The sequence below is a fragment of the Strigops habroptila genome, chromosome 8, assembly GCF_004027225.2.
Source record: "Strigops habroptila isolate Jane chromosome 8, bStrHab1.2.pri, whole genome shotgun sequence".
In the NCBI taxonomy this organism is placed as follows: domain Eukaryota; kingdom Metazoa; phylum Chordata; class Aves; order Psittaciformes; family Psittacidae; genus Strigops; species Strigops habroptila.
Window position 1 is genome coordinate 44,861,687 of NC_044284.2, and position 21,286 is coordinate 44,882,972.

General features: G+C 39.4%; 1 protein-coding gene across 2 annotated transcripts in view; it reads left to right on the forward strand.

Annotated features, from left to right (window-relative positions):
- The window catches only part of PLA2G4A (phospholipase A2 group IVA), a 79,034-nt gene extending 63,496 nt beyond the window's left edge, over nt 1-15,538 (forward strand). For both annotated transcript variants that reach the window (XM_030494739.1, XM_030494738.1), the window contains exons 14-19: nt 1,046-1,117; nt 3,069-3,311; nt 8,280-8,464; nt 10,917-11,112; nt 11,315-11,472; nt 12,922-15,538. In XM_030494739.1, coding sequence (XP_030350599.1) covers nt 1,046-1,117; nt 3,069-3,311; nt 8,280-8,464; nt 10,917-11,112; nt 11,315-11,472; nt 12,922-13,053 — 986 coding nt within the window. In that variant the 3' untranslated portion in view covers nt 13,054-15,538. The remainder of the gene's footprint in view (nt 1-1,045; nt 1,118-3,068; nt 3,312-8,279; nt 8,465-10,916; nt 11,113-11,314; nt 11,473-12,921) is intronic.
- Nucleotides 15,539-21,286: the final 5,748 nt, after the last annotated feature.

A 21,286-nucleotide genomic window follows, 5' to 3' on the forward strand; every position in this document is an offset into this window, starting at 1 on the left:
TTTTAACTGGCTTAAAATTTTAATTAGAGATGATTCTTGGCATATATTATACTAGGGAATAAAGGGTTTTAGTTTGCAGAAGCCTCTTGGATACATTTGCATCAGTGGAATTCAGTGCCGGTCTCTAGTCTCTGTAGGATATAAGCTTCCAAGATGAGGCTGCTCATAAAACGTTGGAAATTTACAGTATTTCAAGAAAGGCTTCCCTCCATAATTAGCAAAAATAATGTAGTTAGCATATAATCCATTCTCACATGAGTTTATCTCCGCTACAAACCTTACCTGAGGAGTGGAATATGTTGCTTTTTCAGTATTCATCTTGACTTTGAAATAATTCTTTAAGATAGTAATGATTGATTAACAATGACTCTGTGGTTGTTTTGGAAACAAAGCTGTTACCCCTAACAAAATGCAGATTTTTGCCAGAGAAGTTTGCTCATTTCTGGTTTTATTTCTCTCACTTAATGTTATGAGATGAAAACCATTGTCTTTTCTACCCATGTAACTGTATTGGCCTTTATTTTTCACACATACTCCAGTAGAACTTTCATAACTATCTTGGCTTTTGATTTTCCCCCACTATTTTTAAGGGTACCCACTCATAAATGTATGAATGATGTTGAGAGTTCCTATTTAAAAAAAAATAATCAGATAATTAACAGAAATTAATGTAGTCTTCCTAGTTTACTAGGAGTTACTGAGAGGACAGAAGCTATCTATCTAAATTTTAATCAAGGTGAATGAAATGTGTCAGATATGTGGTGCAGAGGTGAGTGGTAGGTACTGCTTTAGGATTACATTTTGTTTTCTCAGCCGTTTGCCTAATCTGCTTAGTGCAGAAGCTTTGCAAAGATTGCAAGCTGGAGGAAATACATTCTGGTGAGATACTGAACATGGAGATGTCCACAGCAAATCAAATTTCTTCAGCTGTATCTTCTATTATGAAGACTATGATAATTTTATGACTCAAATTGTTTTGATATTCTTAGCTGTTCTGGCAATTAAACCCTGGCAGTTTAAAGTCATTTTGTATTTCTTTCAACAGAAAATATTAGGCTAAAGCACCTTGTAAGTAATGACAGTTCAGACAGTGAAGATGAATCACATCATCCAAAAGGTAAGGAAATCTTCACATTTTATTTCATAGTTTACTTTTTTCGTCAGCTTTCATGTAGTATGGTCAAGTTTGTGGATGCTGGAAATTAGCCATAGCCAGTTTTCCTGAGTCTTACCAATAGTCTCTTATAACTGAGAGCTCTGCTTTCATTTATACCAGTGGTAAACTTAATTGCGTAGCTCAAGGATCCTAAAGGAGCCAGTGGCTCAGCAAAATAGAGAAACCTTGAATAAGAGACCTCAGGAGGTCCTTTGGCTTGACTTCATGACTCCCACTCAAGCTGATGATAAAATGATTCTCTCACACATCTTCAGTCTTGGTGTCAGCCCAACAGGGCTTCACAGGGGTCTGCAATTTCACATACAGCCCAAAATTAGGCTTGCTGAGTCAGTGATATCCAGAAGTCTGTTGCCAACAAACTGCTGAGCTCAGGGGCATGTTCAAATTACCAGCCCAGCAAACTAATGCTATCCATTGGTTTCAAGGGTTCCTCGAGGAAATATTTGCCTGAAAATAGTTTAATTTGTGTTTCCAGCATTCATAGATGTCTTCCATCACCTTTACAAATGACATCTGATACAGGAAATTCCTAGTGTTTTGGCACAATGTTTTAAACAATGCCCAAATCCCTGAAGAGGTACAACCACAAGGGGAGCACTGGTCAGTGGGAAGAAAAAGTCCTATTGAAAATTATCTTTAGGTGCCTAAGCCACCTTGGGATTTCTGTGATTTTCGTCAGGGTCTCTGTCTCATCCTGATAATGCTTTGTATTTGATGATACATTTGGGGACAACAGTGATTTTCATGTGAAGAAATTGATTATGTTTTTAACAATGCAAGCAAACATGGAAATGCAGCTTTTTGTAATTTTAGGAACCACAGGAAGAAAAGAAGATCTTGTGTGATGAGACAGTGAATTATGGCATTAGCTCAGTTAAATGATTGCTTCTTCAATTCTCCTTATGTGTAAAATAATAGGGAGAGGGCGATACCACATTTTGTGTTTATTTGTGGACTTCCTGTGTGATTTCACTTTAGCCAGCATGAAACACTACATTTCTCTCATAGTTTGTAGCCATAGTGAACAACCTACAAATCTTTGATTTGTAAACACTTGATAATCCCTCTCACTTCTATAGAATACTGTAGTAGATACGTTGGACCTGTAAACTTTGTGGTGTTTGCTTGTTTTCTGTCTATTTTATATAAAAATCAGCTCCTTTAATGTCTGGATTAAGGAGGCACGTTTCAGTTCTGGGTTTAAAGTATCAAGCCTAAGCCTGAATTATCCTCTTACATAAAACACCCCAAAAATTTTTGACAATCCAAGTAATTTTTATTGTGACATCTAGCTATAGACATTTAAGTCTGGATGTTTCATTGTACTCTTAAGTACAGATATTGATTGTAGTCTACTGTAAGAATATTTTCAGGTTTTTTAGATTCCCATGCTATAGCATTCTCCTACATCAGGCTAACTTTGCTTTCTTAAGGAAAGCTGGGTTTCTAGCAATTGGCAAAGACAGAGAAGGGTGTCACAGTATACATCCAGATGAATTTAGGTCTACATAAAGTATGGATCTTGGTGCCTCAAATCTGTCACCTGAGCCCAGGAGAGTTTGCATTCTAGGTGGTAGCACGGATAAAGCCATATTCTCATTGCCCTTTCTATCCAGGCTAGTAAGTCTGGCTAAGGTAATCTAACACATTCCCAGTCTATTTTCCTGATGGACATACTCACACTACTGTACTGCAGATGAAAAGTTTCACTGGCCTGTGAAGTTAAGAGGAAGGTTTCTCTTCATTCCTCTGAAATTCTTTCAGCAAAGCTCCTTCATTCAGTCCACAGCAACATGAAAATGCTACTTTATTTTAGTAGACCCAGAAATCTTGGGCTTATACTTTATGTATTAACTGTCTTACCATTGGTTATTTTAATTTTCCTCCTCAGGCACTGAAAATGCTGAGGCAAATCAAGAATATCAGAACAGCAGCCAGGAAAGCTGGGTGCAGCGAATGCTGATGGCTTTGGTGGGTGATAGCGCCCTTTTCAACACCAGGGAAGGGCGTGCTGGGAAAGTGCACAACTTCATGCTGGGATTGAACCTCAACAGCTGTTACCCACTCTCTCCTCTGGCAGACCTTCTTACTCAGGAGTCCGTGGAGGAAGATGAACTAGATGCTGCTGTTGCAGGTTAGTTCACAGAAAGTCTACGTTGCTGCATATTCATTAGTAAAACCAGATGCAGCGATTCTCAGTGAGGCTCACAACAGCATGTACTCCTCCAAAGGTAGAAGGGCATGCTTGTCACTTGATGAAGCGTGAGCAGTAGACATTGTCTACCTTGATTTCTATAAAGGCTTTCAATATGGTTTCCCACAGCCTCCTCCCTCCTCCTAGAGAAACTGGTGTGTTAGACTCTTGAGAAGTGGTCAGTGTGGTGGGTGGAGAACTGGGGGACCGTCTGCACCCAGAGGGTGGTGGTATATAGCTCCTTTTCCAGCTATTGATCCCCCCAGGGATCAATATTGGGTTCAGTGCTGCTCATAAGTAATCTGGATGATGGGATCAAAGGTACCCTAATGAAATTTGCCAATGATAGCAAACTGAGTGGGGAAGTGGACCCTTTGGAAGGGAGAGCCACCCTGCAGGATGAGCTGGATTGGCTGGAAGAGTGGGATAACAAGAACGTTATGAAGTTCAGCAAGAGGAAGTTGTGTTCCTTCCATGTTCTTGTGTAGCAGCACAGCACTACCAACCATCTCTCACAGTAACAGTAATCACTTCAGCCCTTATTTTCTATTCAGAGGAAAGAGATTGTCCTAGCTGGTCATTATGCAATAGTAAATACCAGATGTCGTTTACAAGCTTAAGTAGCAGACGCTCTCTAATGTGTATTTGTTAATGTAACAAATCCCTTTGAGTGGTTGTATAGAAATTTCCATCTGTACTCCACTTTCTAAATATTTTTATCATCTTAGAGGTGTTTACAACTGGATAATCTTAATATTTATAATAGTTGTAAAAGAGGCAGGAAAGCGGGAAGTAAATTTATGGTTGGAAAAAATGACAGTTGATGAGAATTTTGCATAATTAAGACATGTGGGTAATCTTCAGAATCAACTATCAACTTCCTGGAGTTTAATTTCAATTGAAATTAAGTGCTGGTTTGACAGAACGAGCCTGTCCCTCTGAGAAAATTACTTTTGAGTACCTGAAATTTCTTTCAGTAAAATGTCTGGCAAAAGTTTGATATAAATGCAATTTTTTTTAGTGTTAGCTGAAGCCCACGCTCATAAACTGTAGCTAAAAATTCGAATCTAACAGCTATGAGTATTTGCAATATTATGGTCAAGAATAGCTAAAAACCCCCTTGAAATTACAGTAGATAATATAAAATCTAATCATTCAGTAGTGTTAGAAGTGTATCCACATTTTAATGCCGTGAATTCTGCTCGTATATGTAAGAGCCTAGTTGATCAGAAGAGTAGATAGAAAGGAAACTTTCATGTAAATTTAAAATACTGTATATTACCAAGGCCCTGGATGCATTTAAACCTTGCATATTTGTTCCTACCATTAGCAGTTTACCCATCGGCTTGAGTACAGAGAGAAGTCTGCATTGCTTTATAACTTACTCTCATTTTCTTGTCAGACACTCCAAAGGAGAAATAAATGAATCAAAAAGGATATAAATATTTCACATCTCCAGTATGAAATATTCATCAAACCCACTAATTTTCACTGCAGAGGATGAACTGTGGCAGACCTAAGCCAATGTTACAGTCATTACTAAGGGTTAAATTTAGGGTTTGCAGTGCATACAGCAGAGATCCCAGAAAGATCTGAGAGGAATATGCTTGGCTTTACTATCGATTCTATTTGTGCTGAGCATTTTCTTAATTGGTCTCAAATATGCTTTAAAATTTTATACCTCTTGAATGATTTCATTGTGAACTCAGAGTTGTTCAGTTTCTGTGCCCTGATATTACAACACACCAAAATCACTTGAAAAAATGCCAGGTGAATAACAATAGGGAAAAAATAACTCATAATCTCTGCTCCTTATTTCAGTATTTATGGAAACTGTTATAGTAGATACACGTCAGTAGCAAATGCCCTTTTCATCTCCCATACTTCCATTGAAGCTGCCATCTGTGACAAAGTTTGGTCTCTAGAACGTGTTCTCTTTTTATTTACAAACAATTCTTAATTTCTATTTGTGTACCTGATTGCTGCAGATCAGATAGGCGTGCTGTGCTGGCTTGACACAGAGCTTTACTCGGAAACATCTTGTGCTTCTTCCAGTTTGCAGTTTGATGGACTGAAAGCTTCTTGTAATATTTCATAGAAACATTCCACATGGGCTGAAAATTAATGTCCCAGGCTCTCAGAGCATAAATTCTCCATTCAATCTTCATACAGTTTGATGAATAATGATTGATTCACTTACCGGAGCCGTTAGAGTGTATAGAATGATTGTCCTAGATTCATGTGTTGTAAAGTATAAAAAGAACAAATATGCAGTCCTTTAGTATAACTACAGCACAGGTTATAGAGTATGTGATGCTTCTTTTATCGTCAGGGATACTTATTGTACATTACAACTTTGCCAGGAGCAATTGCAGGCTTACCTGTAGTGTCCTGACCCACAGGTCAGTCTGTCTGCTTGACTTGTCTCACTGGGGTATTGTGTGCTGCTTCTGGCCTCTGGCTCCAGATACTGGATAAATCAAATCAAATTACATGCCGAGCCTGCCTTTAAAGTCATGTCATTAAAATAACACTGGATTATATTAATTGCTTTTTGAATCCTGACCCCGTAAGATGGACACAGATTATATTTTGGAACTTTTCTTCTCAGTTCAAAGATTAGAAATATACTTCTAAAATTAATTATAATAAAAACTTCTAAGTTGAATTTCTCCTGTAATCACAGAAGACCACAACTAATAAAAGCAATCTGTGTGGTCATTGTATATTTATTGATGGCATTTTTGATATTTTCTCATTGAAAATATAATAAAAATATTATGATAAATTTGATGATGGAGTCAGGAAGTCTGTAAGCAATAGGAACTGCCTTGTTCTTTAGTGCCTTTTTGGTAGGAAGTTTGTGTATGCAGTAACAACCCTATCACAAATATTAATATAGGTGTTACTGTACTTGTTTAAATGATCACTGTTGACTTTCAAATTCAAATTTTGTAAAATAAGATAATACAAAACTTGACCAAAAATGTTTCTGCAAGTTTTAGAAATTCTGTTGAGAGCAAGGCTTAAATTACATTTGAAATGTCTTTTAAAAAGGCAGTGATTTAAAAAAGGCAGTAGGCAATGATTTGAAAGTGTTTTCTCCCTTAGAAATCGAGGCAAATATTAGGAAACTAGCGCATCATTTCTCAGCAAAGTGCCCTCTAATAAACAGTGACAGAAATAAAAAGTCAAAATAGCTCTTCTGAATTTATTTTTGCTGCTTATATCACTAATTTTTCTCATGGATCCTGAAATTATAGGAACTATAGTTTGAATTATTACTGCTATTGCCAATAAGTAGGTATTAGGAAATTTAATTATGCAAGAAATACCTGTATTATGCTATTCAGCATTCCTTAGATTACACTGCCCTCTACAGGTATGAGCGTTAGTTTTTAGTCAAAAGGCAAAAACATACACTGGAAATAATTCTAAGATCTAGAGCAAGAAAAGACTGTTGGGAGAAAAGTCTGAAGTACTTTGGGGATCATTTAGTAGTATCCAGAGACTTGGATAAATGCAAAGGCACTTATGAAAAATTACTTGGATTTTTCCTCAGCTGCACCGAGGGAATATTGGGCTTAAAGGGGAAAAAATTGTCATCTTCAACCCTCAGTTTGGACATTAGAGGTAGGAGACTAGTTTATACTATACCATGACAGTGTTAGCAGTAAGTGGCTTACATGTAATTATGCCCAGTATTTAAATTTCACATATGGATATGTGTTACCATTTCTCTACATTCCTACAATATTAGTGAGTATGAAGTAATGAAATTTGGTATAGGTTGAAAAACAAGACTTGATAGCCCTAATTTGAATGGACAGAAGCAGACATAGAATCATAGCATCATAGAATGGTTTGGGTTGGAAGGGACCTTAAAGCTCATCTAGTTCCAACCCCCTGCCATGGGCAGGGACACCTTCCATTAGACCAGGTTGCTCAAAGCCACATCCAGCCTGGCCTTGAACACTGCCAGGGATGGGGTGGCCACAGCTTCTCTGGGCAACCTGTGCCAGTGTCTCACCACCCTCACAGGAAAGAATTTCTTCCTAATATCTAATCTACATCTCCCCTCTGTCAGTTTAAAGCCATTCCCCCTTGTCCTGTCACTGTTGTAAAAAGTCCCTCTCCTGCTTCCTTGTAGGCCCCCTTTAGGCAATGGAAGCTGCTCTAAGGTCTCCCTGGAGCCTTCTCTTCTCCAGGCTGGACAAGCCCAGCTCGCTCAGCCTGTCTTCATAGGAGAGGTTCTCCAGCCCTCAGAGCATCTTCATGGCCCTCCTCTGGACTCACTCAAGCAGATCCATGACCCTCTTGTGTTGAGGGCCCCAGAGCTGGATGCAGTACTGCAGGTGGGGTGGCATAGACAAGCGTCATGCAGGAGCAGAACCATATCAAGGCTTTTTAGGCAAATTTCAGTTTGGGGAAGAAGAGCTGGGAGGGATGAGGGATTGGGAGGGAACCTGTGGAAGATGTTTGGGCAGGGTTGTAGGACAGTGAGGGGTTGCACACTAGAAATCTGTCTCTTAACATCCCATGAACACTTTCCTTTGTGTATGGGCTGTTAGGGATGACAGGATAAAGAGGGGAAGGTTAGGGTCAAACCCAGGCATTTTTCCCTTTTGGTTTTACCTCGAGCCACCTCTGCTTCTGCCTTGAGACTTGACCTGCTGAGGTCGCTTCCAGCTGTCTTTTTCATCTCATTTTCTAGTTGTTAAGATAAGAGTTAAGGTTACACATGAGTTCATGGTATGTTTAGCTGAGATACTGTACATTTTAAATTCTGTGGAATCTTCAGTACGTGGGGAAACACTGAAAAGCCCAGTACCATTTTGAAATCAAAATTTCAAAAAGTTCTTAATGCATGTGTTCTTGTTTTGTTTTGTTTTCATTTGTTCTGCACAGATCCTGATGAGTTTGAGAGGATATATGAGCCACTAGATGTGAAGAGCAAAAAGATTCATATAGTGGACAGCGGGCTTACATTTAACCTCCCATACCCACTTATCTTAAGACCTCAAAGAGGCGTGGATCTCATCATCTCTTTTGATTTTTCAGCGAGGCCAAGTGATTCCAGTCCTCCTTTCAAAGTAAGTGAGATAAGCCATACCTTTCTTTGTGTTCATAAATTTGTCTCAGTTGCGTTCTTCCAGTCAGGTTGGTTGCACATTTCATGGTTCCAGAAGGCCTTAGAGCTATTTTATCGACAGCATCAGAGCAATTTGTTTCTACGACAAGGCAGAATATTGCGCTTTGCCTCAGTTCCTGTTTACGTGACTCACATGAGACAACTGACACAAAAAAGGCTAATATGACTTGTTTGAAGTATTGACTCTGTTGTTTTTATGGAAATCTTGCATTCACACTGAATTGCAGAATTTTATTTTATGTCAGTATTAAACCATTAACTCATTTACCATTGTGTTAGTGCTCTAGCTCTGTATAGCTGTTCTCTGTGATGCTGTGATATAAATGAATGGTTTTCTGTCATCATCTTGCAGAAATGTGTCTCAGTCACTCTGGTATTGCTAAACATGTAACATTTTGGAAGTGGGGCTAACTTCTTTTACATCTCGCTGTGATAATCCAAGTACTGGTTTAAATAGGATTCCTAAATACATTCAGGACAGACCAAAGCAACAACACAAAAACACGAATTAAATGGCATGGCTTTTTTTCAGTAGCAGATGTGGAAGGCACAGCTGTCAGTCTCTACAATGGGTACAACCTCTGCATCCAGACAGCTCTAACTAATCAGAAAGGCTTAATGTTGGATCATTTTGGTAGCTGACACAAAAAAAAGCAGGACTTATGAGACTCTTGTGAGGTCCTCAAAAAGAGGCAATATTTATTTGAAACCCAAGTGGATTTTTAAAGATTATTTTTAAGGAAACCAAGAAAACATGCGTGTTTGAGAAACAGCTGGCATTCTTTCTTGTTTTACAGACAAATTTCAATTGGAACAAACAAATTTCTTTCCTTCCTCTTGCTATCAAGGGACAACCCTACCAACCAACATTAGAAAATAAGAGCAGTAGCAAAATGAACTCTAGATCATTGTTGTCAAATGCAATTTAAAACAAGTTCAGGAGAATAAAAAGGAGTAAAATGACTTCTGTAATCTCTAGATCTCTTGGGAACTACTTGGAAGAATACAGAACTGAGAAAACTCTTATTAGTGCTGAGATCCTTCGTTTTCCTTAATTGACTGAATCCCACAGTGTGTTTCCATTGAAGAATTTGCCTCCTTTTTTGTCTCAACTGAGTATTTTCCCCATCAGCTAAATTTACTGACACTGCTCTGCCATCTCTTCTGAAGCATTTTCTTTTTCCTCCCTTTGTTAATGTTCTGCACATGAAGTCTGTGCAAAAGTCTGTGTAACATCTCTGTTATTCTTAGCCTATTCATTGAACTTTCTGTCACCATCAGCTGCAATTTTCTGTGTCATTTTGGGGAACATACCATAACATGGAGAGACTGATAGGAAGTCAAGTGGTATCCTGAATTGTTTTCTGTAAGCTGTAATTTTAAAAAGGAGAAATCCTTTTACGCACGAAAAAATGGTAGGAAAATTAAATGGTGCCTTAGGTTTTAATGAAGCCACTGTTGAAGGGAATTGTTCATTATTTCTGAAGCACAAATGTGTGTATAATAAAAAAAGTGACATAGCTCCAGCTAATACACAGGTATAGTCCACAAGCATAGGCTGTATGCTAATGGCCTGAAGGACAGAAACCAGTTTTATTTACAAGCTGTGCAATCCCATTGCTTCTGCTTGCATTACAAAGAGTAAATGCCAGTTCAAGAGTTTGCCTGTACCTACAGTAGCACTCTAATGTACTTTTATTACTCCAACACACAGGGAAATCAGCCAGCTGAAGTCTATGACTCTACTTTTATTTTATCATTTTACACCCACTATGTTTTAATCTCTTCTGTATCCAAAACAGTTGCCCAAAGAAGGGTCCTGTTTCATTCAAAACCAACATTAAAGATGCTGACCTTCCCTCTCCTCCCTCTCACACACCCTCATTACATTCTTTTGAGTCATTATTTACCAATTATTTTGTTTACTGAGTTGTCATGAGTTTAAAAAAGCCTGTTTTCCAGATTTAATTCTTCACTTAGCATGCTTTCAGAGGCCGTTCTGTACTATAGTGTGCATCTGAACATAACAACACGTGGACTGATGTTTATTAACTCTCATTGGTTTCCATAGCACTGGAACTCAGTTTGCAAGTAAAATTACAGATGGTTTTTTCTAGCTGTCAGCTCTGTAAATTCACCAAAGATTTATGTGACAAACCAGCTCCTTCCTTCCTGTGAATCATCTCAGGCAGTGAAGACTGGGCAGGCTGAATTAGGTGCTCAGTTCACCATACTGGGTAGTCTGTACAAAGATTGGCCTGATCAGTCTTTCTGTGTAAAGAAGCGTGAGTTAATAAAACTTCTTCCAGTAACCAATTTGACCTGTGTCTCTACATAAAATCTCACTTTGTAGTGGATGCTTGTATGCACCTGAGTCTTTGTTATCTTTTCAGGAAATTTTGCTTGCTGAGAAATGGGCCAAAATGAACAAGCTTCCTTTCCCCAAAATAGACCCAAATGTGTTTGATCGAGAGGGCATGAAGGAGTGCTATGTTTTCAAACCAAAGGATACCTCTTCGGAGAAAGACTGTCCAACTATAATCCATTTTGTTTTGGCCAACATCAATTTCCGGAAGTACAAAGCTCCAGGTGAACACACAGTTTTTGATGCTCAACCTAGCTGTTCCTTTGAAGCTTTATAATGACACAGTGATTATATACTAGAAATGCTTTGTCTCTGAAATAACTCTTAAGTCTGTCTGTAGTAGTGAGGAGTTCAAAAGAGCCATTAAAAAAATAAGTCCTAGGACCTAACACGTAGATTGTATTTTTGTGTTTGTTCTGTATGCAGGCATTCCAAGAGAAACACAGGAAGAGAAGGATTTTGCAGACTTTGACATTTTTGATGATCCAAATACACCATTCTCTACCTTCAACTTCCAGTATCCCAATGAGGCTTTCAAGAGGCTTCATGATCTAATGGAGTTCAACACCCTCAATAACATAGATGTATGTATGACAGTGTGGAAGGCGCTTAAAGGGTCCAGGTTGTTAAATGGGAAAGTACATGATGTGAGTAGAGCCCTAAATCCACCATACAGAAGATACAGGGGTTTACTTCAGTATTTGCCTGATTGTTATGACATACAAAGTGCTTCCAGCATTTAGTTTTGCCCTTTGCTTTTTTTGAAGTTGAGGCTGGATCAAAGCCCATTGTAGAAAGTGGAAAAAATCTGCTTTATTTTAATGAGGGACAGAGTATAACCTAGGTAAGTTATTTATGAGCTATGTACAAGCATGCACAAACTCTGGCATGGTTAACTTGTATCCTTCCAGCCTTGGAAGGTAGTACAGTGGCTGGAGTTACCTGAGGAGAACTGGGTGAGATACACAGTGCGAATCAGGTGAAAAGAATTTGATCTCTTCACTTGACCTCTCTTTCTGAAGTACTGAAATAGCAGTGTTGTAGTATCACTGTATATGATCCTCTGTCAGTAATAAACCACTAAGCAAATATGCTGCTGAAAAGACCAGAGGTGCTTTCCAGTGGGGAAAAAACGGGGGGAAAAAAAAAAAAATCTGAACAGTATTTCTGGGGCTAAGAAGATTGATGCATTATTGTGGCCATCTTCCAAATGGAAGAACTGCTGGAGTGTAGCGTGTGTGCTTTTCACAGTGTTTGAGCCTGTGCTTGTGAGGATCCATTCCAATTCATATCCTTTTCTAATTTGGTTCCTGTGTTGTTTTTGCCGTTTTACCATCAAAATCCCTGCAGGGTAACTGAGCAAAGGTGGCTGTGTAGGATGCAGACATTATGTTCAGTATTTTATACTAAGTTTTTATATATGATGATTTTCTAACTGCAAGAAAAAGAAAAAATGGGAAATTTTCTGTAAAATTCTCTGGAAATTTATCAACTCAGTAATAATTTTTTTTTAATGTGTACAAGCTGTAATTCAACACCATGATCCCAGCATCTGTAGAGTGACTCGCCATATTCACAAGTGTAAATGATCATCCCAGATAAAGAAATACTTTTTGTTTTTCTCGATATAGTAAAGAAATCTTGTTACTTCAGGACAAAGGAAGTAAAAGTGAAGATTTAATCTTTCTCAATATAGTAATTATTTTCTATATCCTTTAAGTATAGATGTTCTCCATTTTGATTTACCCTTCAGAATTTCACTAGAACTCGGTTTAAATGGTGTATATTCTTTTCTGACTTCTTTGACATTGGTGGCATCCAGTTGTATCTATCTTTATTAACGACATTAAAATCAGTGGTTTATATAATCAAGAAAAAGTATTCATAATAATACTAAGCAATCACTTTGTTCAATGATGGAGCAATGTTAAAAGTAGGAGTTGCTAAGATCTGAAGGGGTCTTTTCTATCAGTTAATAAGTCATTAAAGTGTTAGTTATTTCCCTGGATGACGTGTTGTTCACTGTTTTCCAGGTGATCAAACAAGCTATGGTGGAAAGCATTGAATACAGGAAAGAGAATCCATCTCGCTGCTCCGTGTCTCTCAGCAGTGTTGAAGCAAGAAGATTCTTTAATAAGAACAATCTTAACAACAATCACACATAGAGGATATGTCATAGGTCCTTCTCCTTCAAGAAACTGGTTCTGCCTTTATAACTGGAGTCAAAAAGACATTACCAAAACATCACTGCTCCTGAACAGGGCTGCGCAAAACTCCTGAAAACGTTTTTTTGTGGATTTTCAAGTTTCAGTATAATTTTGTACTTTTTTTTTTTTTTTTAACTAAAAACGTTGAAAACATTTCAGTAGGCTAATATCCTTATTTTTAAAACTACGGAATTAGTTTATTTTGACTGTGGTTATTGGGTTCAGTGTCTTTTTTTTTCTTACAAAATTGTAAACACTGGTTTCTTGTTGTGGGGCAATTATCTGATGTCTAATTGATGTAAACTGGGCATATTGTGAAACATAAAATGAAGTTAGAAACACAACAGAATAAAATTTTAGTAACAGAGGCAATATATATATACCTGGGCTTGGGCCCAGATTCCAGACTGCTTTCTATCAATGAGAAGATTTCCTCTAACTTTGATTTGAAAAGTCAGTAATTGCTGACTACTACTAGGCAGCAAGAGCTCCCTAGTATATGAAGTTGCTTAGATGCCTACTAGATCTGTTAAGGTTGATCTCTTATACTGGAAGGGGTTTTGTTCACTAATATCCGTTGTCTATATTGGACTTACCAAAACTCCGTCATCAAATTATGTTTTAAATTTCACTTTTCTTGCATGAATGGTGTCTCTTAACCAACAAACTGCTGATAGCAAACAACTATCAAAGAAATAGGGTTTATACGTCATCAATATTGTAAGTAAGATCCTTGGTTGGTTATTAATGCTAGCAGAGCTTTTGTAACTGATGCTAAGAAGGATCTGCTCTTGAATCTTTTAATCTCAAGTATTTTCACAAAAATTGAAGTCCACTTTACTAGTGTTTAAGAATGTATGTATCCAATCAGCAGAAAATCCAACATCTTACATCTTCTTTCTCTTTTGTTCCACAAAATTAGATTGCTTGAATTCTTGAGCTAGTAGCATCTGTGTGTTAAGCTATCATTAGTTCATGTATTTCTGGCCAAAATGTTGATAGATAAAAGTGATTTTACTTTTAATCATGATTAAAACCATCACATTTCTGCAAAGGGACAGTGGCAATGTTTACCTGGGGATAGATAAAATGTTCCTAGGTAAGAATGTGAAGTAGTTCAAGTTTTAAGGGCTGTTTTAAAAAATCTGTTTTTAGTACACTGAATAATGAAAGACTGTGCATAGACTTATTTTATTGTAGTAGCATCTCAACAAGTATTGAGATAACTCCACCGGTGTTGCACCTCTGAGAACTTCCAGCCTCTTTTGAAATAATGTAATCAACAACTGTGTAACTTGGGAAAGAGCAAAAGGAACTGACGGAGTCACTGAGGCCTTGCACTTTGTGCAAGACCTGGGAGCCACATGCTTTCAGGGCACTTGGCAGGCTTGTTTTTTAAAGTCTGTGGGATTAACTCGCAGCAAATGGGCCTGAAAGTCCCAGCACTGGTTCCATAGCTGCTTTCTTCTGAAGTTTGAAGAAGGTAGTAGAGGCTGAATAGTTTAGCTCAAGGTGAGATTGCTGGCTGTAATGCAAAAAAACATACAAAGGTGTGTGCAGAGGTGGGAGGGTAAGAACACATCTGCAGTTGCCCTGTGGGTTGCTTGTCCCCTGCTCCACAGCAGACGGAGTGAAAAAGCACTCCTTCCACTAGGATTATCATCGTGGTGGAAACAAAGCATGTTTTCAGTAGGATTATTTGCAGTCTTATAGGTCAGAAAGTATGCATATTTCTCTTCAAGTGCTGAAGTGGAATTTTGGTCTGAAGATTGCCGTTGATGTTAATAGGGTTCAGATTTCCCCCTCTTATCTTGCCGATAGGGCTATCAGGATCCTAGCAAGTGCAAAGATCATGGTGTCAGGGAATGCCATCACTTTGTGCAGAGTCTATTTGAAGCGTAGCTGATCTTTTGGTTGATAGTTTTCTGACAACTTTTACAATAACTGCTGATTTATCAGTTTATTGCTAATTCAGTGGCTGTTCCTTTTATTGTGAATTATTGAGCTATTTTTAATTTCTAAAATCTGTAAGCCCATGGGAAGGGAAGTAATTATAATGCATTTCTTTTAGCAGCCACTGTATCATCCCTCCTTATATCTACATGCAGTGTTTCATGATTAATAACATTTTCTGTATTGATGAATAGGTTTTATTTCTGTTTGAGTTAGTATACATATAAAATCAAGAGAGAAAGTATAAGTAACTTATCTTAGTGCTGCATAATTTAAACATTTTTAATAAATTTTGGAATACAGGAAGAAACTGGTACTGTTACTTTGTTGTAATATTTTCTTTTTTATGTTTTCATTTTCCTTTTGTTATTATATTTTTTATTTTATAATATGTACCTACTCTGTTTTATGGAAGTGTTTTATCATGCTTTATACAGTTTATATTATCACAATGTTATCAGATAATAAAAAATAAAACAACTATATTTGACACCTACTGTTTTCAGACAGTTTATTTTGATCATTTGCATGGTATTTTCACTTTTTTTGTGAAGAGCTGTAGAACAGCTCAATGGTGTGTGGAACCTGGTAGGACAGCTCTCAAGCAGGAAATTCAAGGTTTTGCTTATTACTTTGATTTTAGAGCAGTTCAGTGTGTGGGGACAGCACATACATCTGTTTTTATTCCCACTGACATGTTTTGTTATCAGTACTCTGCCAGTATTTTGTGCTATTCTGTTAAGAGTGACTACAGCAAATTACAGTATGGATGTTACGTCTTTGCTGCCCAGTTGAAAAAGCAGATCAAGAAGGGAAGTTCCTCCAAAACCATTTGGATCAAATAGCTGCTGGCCTGCTGCTTCTCTTTGCTGAAAAATAGGAGGAGTCTGTCATTTGCAGGTGCTTCAAGATGCAAGGGCATCATTCTGATAGATAACGTGTAAATATTCTCCCACTACTGTATGGTGAATATGGCTACGAGTCAGGATTGACAGTCTCTTGGATCTTGTCCTGATTTTTTTCCCCTCCTGGTTAAAGGTTGCTAATACACAGAAAAATGTGTATTTTTAAAATTTGATATGTTGCAAACCAGCATCAATTTAATTTAATCAAACCGTATTTTCTGAATATGTGCTGTAAGATCCAAAGTGTCAGTAGATTTCAGTATTACCTACAAGAAATCTGCAGGGAGACTTTTTATAAAGGAGTGTAGTGACAGGACAAGGTGGAATGTCTTTAAGCTGACAGAAGGGAGATTAGATGTTAGGTAGAAATGCTTTACTGTGAAGGGTGGTGAGACAGTGACACAGGTTGCCCAGAGAAGCTGTGGCTGCCTCATCCCTGGCAGTGTGCAAGGCCAGGCTGGATGGGGCTTGGAGCAACCTGGTCTAGTGGAAGGTGACCCTGCCCATGGCAGGGGGTTGGAACTGGATGAGCTTTAAGGTCCCTTCCAACCCGAACCATTCTATGATTCTATGACCAATAGGTCTAAGAGCAAAATATTAGAGGCATCAATAGCTTGTGGTCTAAAACATCTGTGGACAGCATAACAGGTGTCTCGGTATGTACCACACCCTTGAGCCAACACTGCTGGGACCTTGCAGTGCTGTAGGTACTGGTACAGGCTTTCTTGTTTTGGAGCAGTGTCTGCCAGGGCAGGCGTCCCTCTTAACAGAATCAAAAAAGTTAGTCCTTTTTTTCTTATTTTCCCTTCCTTCAATCCCTGGTTCATCTTGTTTATTCCTGCAACTGAATGTATTATACCTAGAAGGCAGCAAGAAGTGTGTTCAGAGAATGAATTATTTCAGATGTCAGAAATTATTTTAGGTGATGCCTGCAGGAAATGGAAGTGCCATCAATGCTAGCCTGAAGTGACTGCGAAGAGGTCAGCATTGCAGATTAGTACTGCTCCTGAAAAGCAGATGTGGACAAATGTGTCTGGCCCACTCCAGGGAAACCTGGCACCAAACCTGGCCCTGAGATTGCACTTCTTGTCTGTAGGACCTTTGGGCAGTCCTGCTGGATAGTCATCTGAAATCTCTGCTTGCCTGTTTCCTTTAACAGCAGAAGTGAATACTCGGAATAAAATCCTATTGACCCAGATAGCGTGAGAGCACTGGCCCCAAGAGTGTTTGCATCAGCGAGAAGAAAATTCATTTTGGCAGGGAAATGGGGCTGCAAAAAATGTGCTTTTTGGTTTGACCCAGCATATTTTGTCAGTGGGGGTTGAACCTTGAGAAGTTGGTGTGAACGGTCTATGATGTCCTCTCTAACACAGCCCAGATCACCCACAGACATCTGCTTTTACAGCACCAATAAGCTCAGTTTTGAGGAGAGCTGTTCAGCTGCCCTAGACACATGAACGGATGTGAGATCAGCAACGCTGGGGAGCAAGTTGTGCAACCCCATGCATTTACATAACACGTTTACTCTGATCTCACTCAAAGCAAAGGCATGTGGATGTTTCCTGAAGCTGTAAATTCACCCATCACTCTTACTGCTTTTGCACTTCACATATGGCCTAGATTTATGTACTAATGTGACTCAGCCAGTTAAGTTATATATACTGGCCCTTCTCATGCTAGGTAAAAAGTAAAGACCGTCATAGCTCACAGGCAAGGAATTCCCCATGACAACAAAAACATGAGACTGTTTGGCATGCAAAGAACCGGCAGTGCAGCAATGACGTTGCCAGAATGCCTTGTTAACCTTTAGACTAACCAAAAAATACAATATTCGATACAATAGGAACAGGAATTCCCTGTGTGACCATTTAACCCCTGAATGCCAAGCCATGCAAATTTGATTCAAGCAGAAATTAGGGACCACAGGCCAAACGAAAAGACTTCTGTTCATTTCAGGTTTTCTGAGGAGATGTATGAGAATAGAAGACCCAAAGCAGGCAGCCATGAGCTAGGGCAGACCCCAGCATGGGAAGAGTGACCTGGACCCCAAGGATGCCACAAATACAGCCAGGCCTGAGGAATGGGTGGGAGCAAATGGACCACTGGAAGGAAAACCAGTGACAGGGCCACCAGGCCTGTGCTGGTGCAAGGACTGGAGTAGGGGGGATGTCTGACGTCTGCAGAGGGGGACCATCCTGTCAGAACTCTGGGCTTCCTCGTGGCTCTTCTCCTGGAGTCATCCGCCCTGTTTGTGGGGTCTTCCCGAGACTTGCCAGAAAAAGCATGAAGAATTTAACATTGACCCAACTTTATATTTAAAACATATTTTGCGTTTAATCAGAACAATGCTTAAAACCTGTGGCCAAGCCAGAAGCAAAAACTTTAGTGCTTTGGGATGGCTTTGGCCTTTGTGTTTCCCTCTAATTCTCAGCCAGATATACTTTTTTAGGCAGGTGAAAAGTGAGCAGGGAAAAATAAGCAGCTCTGTTCTTGTTCAGGTGTGAAACTATAACTTCTGCCATTATAGAAAAAGCTACATAGGCAAAGTTATACGATTTCTTTTTTGCCATTTTCTAATTTAGCTTCCTCACCCAACCTTTTGGATGGGGTCACAGAGATGGGTGGCTGGGGCCAGCGCTTGATCTTCACAGAATATGGAAACTTGCCTCTTCTGTAAAGCAAATCATTAAGTGCTTATGATGAGGAGGTTAATGTAGGAGGCACATTCCACATCCAGCTTGTGCTAAACACGCTATAGACATTTTGTTGCCAACACATTGTTTAGGGTGTGTTCTGGAAAATATGAAATGGAATTCATGTGACGATACGCAAAGCAATTTAGGCAAGTATTTTGCCAGCATATTTGGGAAGTAGAAACACTGATACTTTGCAGCTGTGGATTTAATAAAAATCCGTCCTCCTGGTCCTGTTTTGCTAAATGCCAGGGATTTGCTACAGGACATTTTTGTATTATGGTCAAACACTGTTTATGACAGTAACTAAGCCGTGCCAGCTGCCAACAGAACTAGGCACAGCCTGAAGAGCTGAGATGATGGTATCTGCGTGCTGGCAAATGCAGATGTGAAAGTCTGTCTGTTTGCCTGAAGCCCCAGGGCTCTTGCTTTCGGCCAGGATGCCGCAGGCGATGGCTGCAGAGGAGCCGTGACCCTGTTTACCTGCGGATCTCTGGGCAGGATGAGCAAATGTGGCCGGAGCAGACGTGAAAATGAAGTCTGAGCCAGTGAGCAAAAAACCCCTGTGGTGCTGAAGTGGGACTCATGCCATGGGGAGTCTCTGAAGTTTGGTTTTGCCATCCCGTTGCAGCACTCGCAGCTGACAATTAAGGCTGGGAGGAACCAACAGCCTGACAGCCTGCACAGTGTTTAGCATTTTCCTCTTCACCTGATAAAGCTGCTGAAAAACACCGATTAAGTAGTTTTGACTCCAGTAACCTTTTCCGGTTTTGAATTGGTGCTTTTTTGACTTTGCAGAGGTTCCAAAATTTAGTAATGTCGATTAACTATCATCTGCTGTTCCTCCCTCAGCTTCACGTCTCTTTTAGCATCTTGTTTAAAGCCACATTCCCCACCGTCCCTCCCATCTCTCTCTTTTCCCACATTCCTTTTTGGGTGGAGAAATTTCTCTCAAACAGGTTTAGAGCAAGTTTCAATAACCCACTGGACCACGGACCTTTTTCTGTTGTTGCATGCCTGTACGTCTTTCTAATTTTTCAGGCGGTGTGGGACAAGGAAGGGCTTGCCAGAAAATAATTGAGATAATCATTGGCATCTGAAATCCTCACTGTCTCCATTGGTTGCATCCTTTTCTTCTTTTATTTTTATTTTTGTTTTGAGCCTGAACCGCTTCTTCCTTAGGCCGATGTGCTATGCCAAGCAACTTCGTCTCTGCTTGCCAGCAAGTAGGTGGTGACCCTAGGAGCAGTGGCGTGCCAACAGCACATGTGTTGCGCATGGACTGTGTGGCCAGGGCCTTCAGCAGCGAGGTGCAGAAGCTGTTCACCAGTGTTGTATGTTCTTAATTCCCCAGGAGGAACATCTGTGCTCTCTTTCCCTTGTCACTCTTCCATGGCATTTCAGAAAGAGGATACAGAAATGATGCCTAGATTAGTGAGATATCTGTAATTAGTAGGCTTCATTAAGTCGCAAATGGGTAATGGTTGCATCCAGCAGTAAAGTAGATAGTGGAAACTGTGGGTCACATTATCAAATGTGAGTAATAGAAATATCAAAAGGTCACAGCTAATTTTTCTTCCTTCCACAGAAGAATAGCTTAAAATTCAGCTTGCTTCCCTGGCCAGCCCAGCAGGCTTATCTTCCTGCTGCCACTGTCTGCTTAGATGTCCTGTGTGAGAGCAGGTGGGCAGTTAGAGCCTGCTGAGACGCTCTTCTCCAGAGCAGCACAAGGGCCAGGGGTGTTTTGCCTTTTTCTGATTTAGTTACACAAAGCTCTGTAGCACAGCTGTGAGCTGGGATAACCAGAAGACCAGAAGATCCAGCAGCAGAGTGCGGGGTGGTGTGATGGAGCACCAGGCAGCTTGCCCAGTGGTTAATGGCTCCGGATGTGGTCATGGCAAAAAACCCAAAAGAAACCAAAGAAAACCAAAACAAAAAAAAAAAAAAGTTTCTGGTTCACTGACAGTTTTAATGTTTTGCAACTTGATTTCTGTATAGAAAATACCAAAGAAAAGTAAAAGCATCTGGCTGGCACATTGGCCCTGCAGCCACCCTCTAAGCAGCTATTCCCCATATTTTTGTTGCTGTTTCTAGCTACCCTGACAAGCTGCTGGAGCTATGTCAGTGCCTGCCCTGATACAGACCCTTTGGATGCTGCAGCCCTGGCCCAGAATGAGCAGCTGGAGTCCTGCAGCTAAACCACTTGTAAGCAGCTCACTGTGGTAAAGTTCTAACATTTCACTCCAACGTAAAATTTCAACGTTTATGTTCTACAGTGTGATGAAAGCCAACTTTTCTCCTATGCTGTGTAATGTAATAAATGTCAGATTAAAAAATTCAACTTCATTAAAATGTCTTTTTTATAATTGCCTGTGATGTTGTAAGATGTGCTTAGCATCTTAACGGATGCAGCTGAATCACAGTTTTCTGATGGCAAAGTATCACAGTAGAAAACAGCTTTTACTAATATTTTCCTAGTTCCCTCTGTGGCAGAACACTGAGGAAATCTCTTGCAAAATGCAAAACTTTATCTTATGAATCTATAGGTAATACCCAAGTGATGGTCTTTAGGCTTCTAAGTAAACACAGGTTGTTTAGGAAAAATAAAAATAATTTTAAAATCTGGCCTTTGTCTCCCAG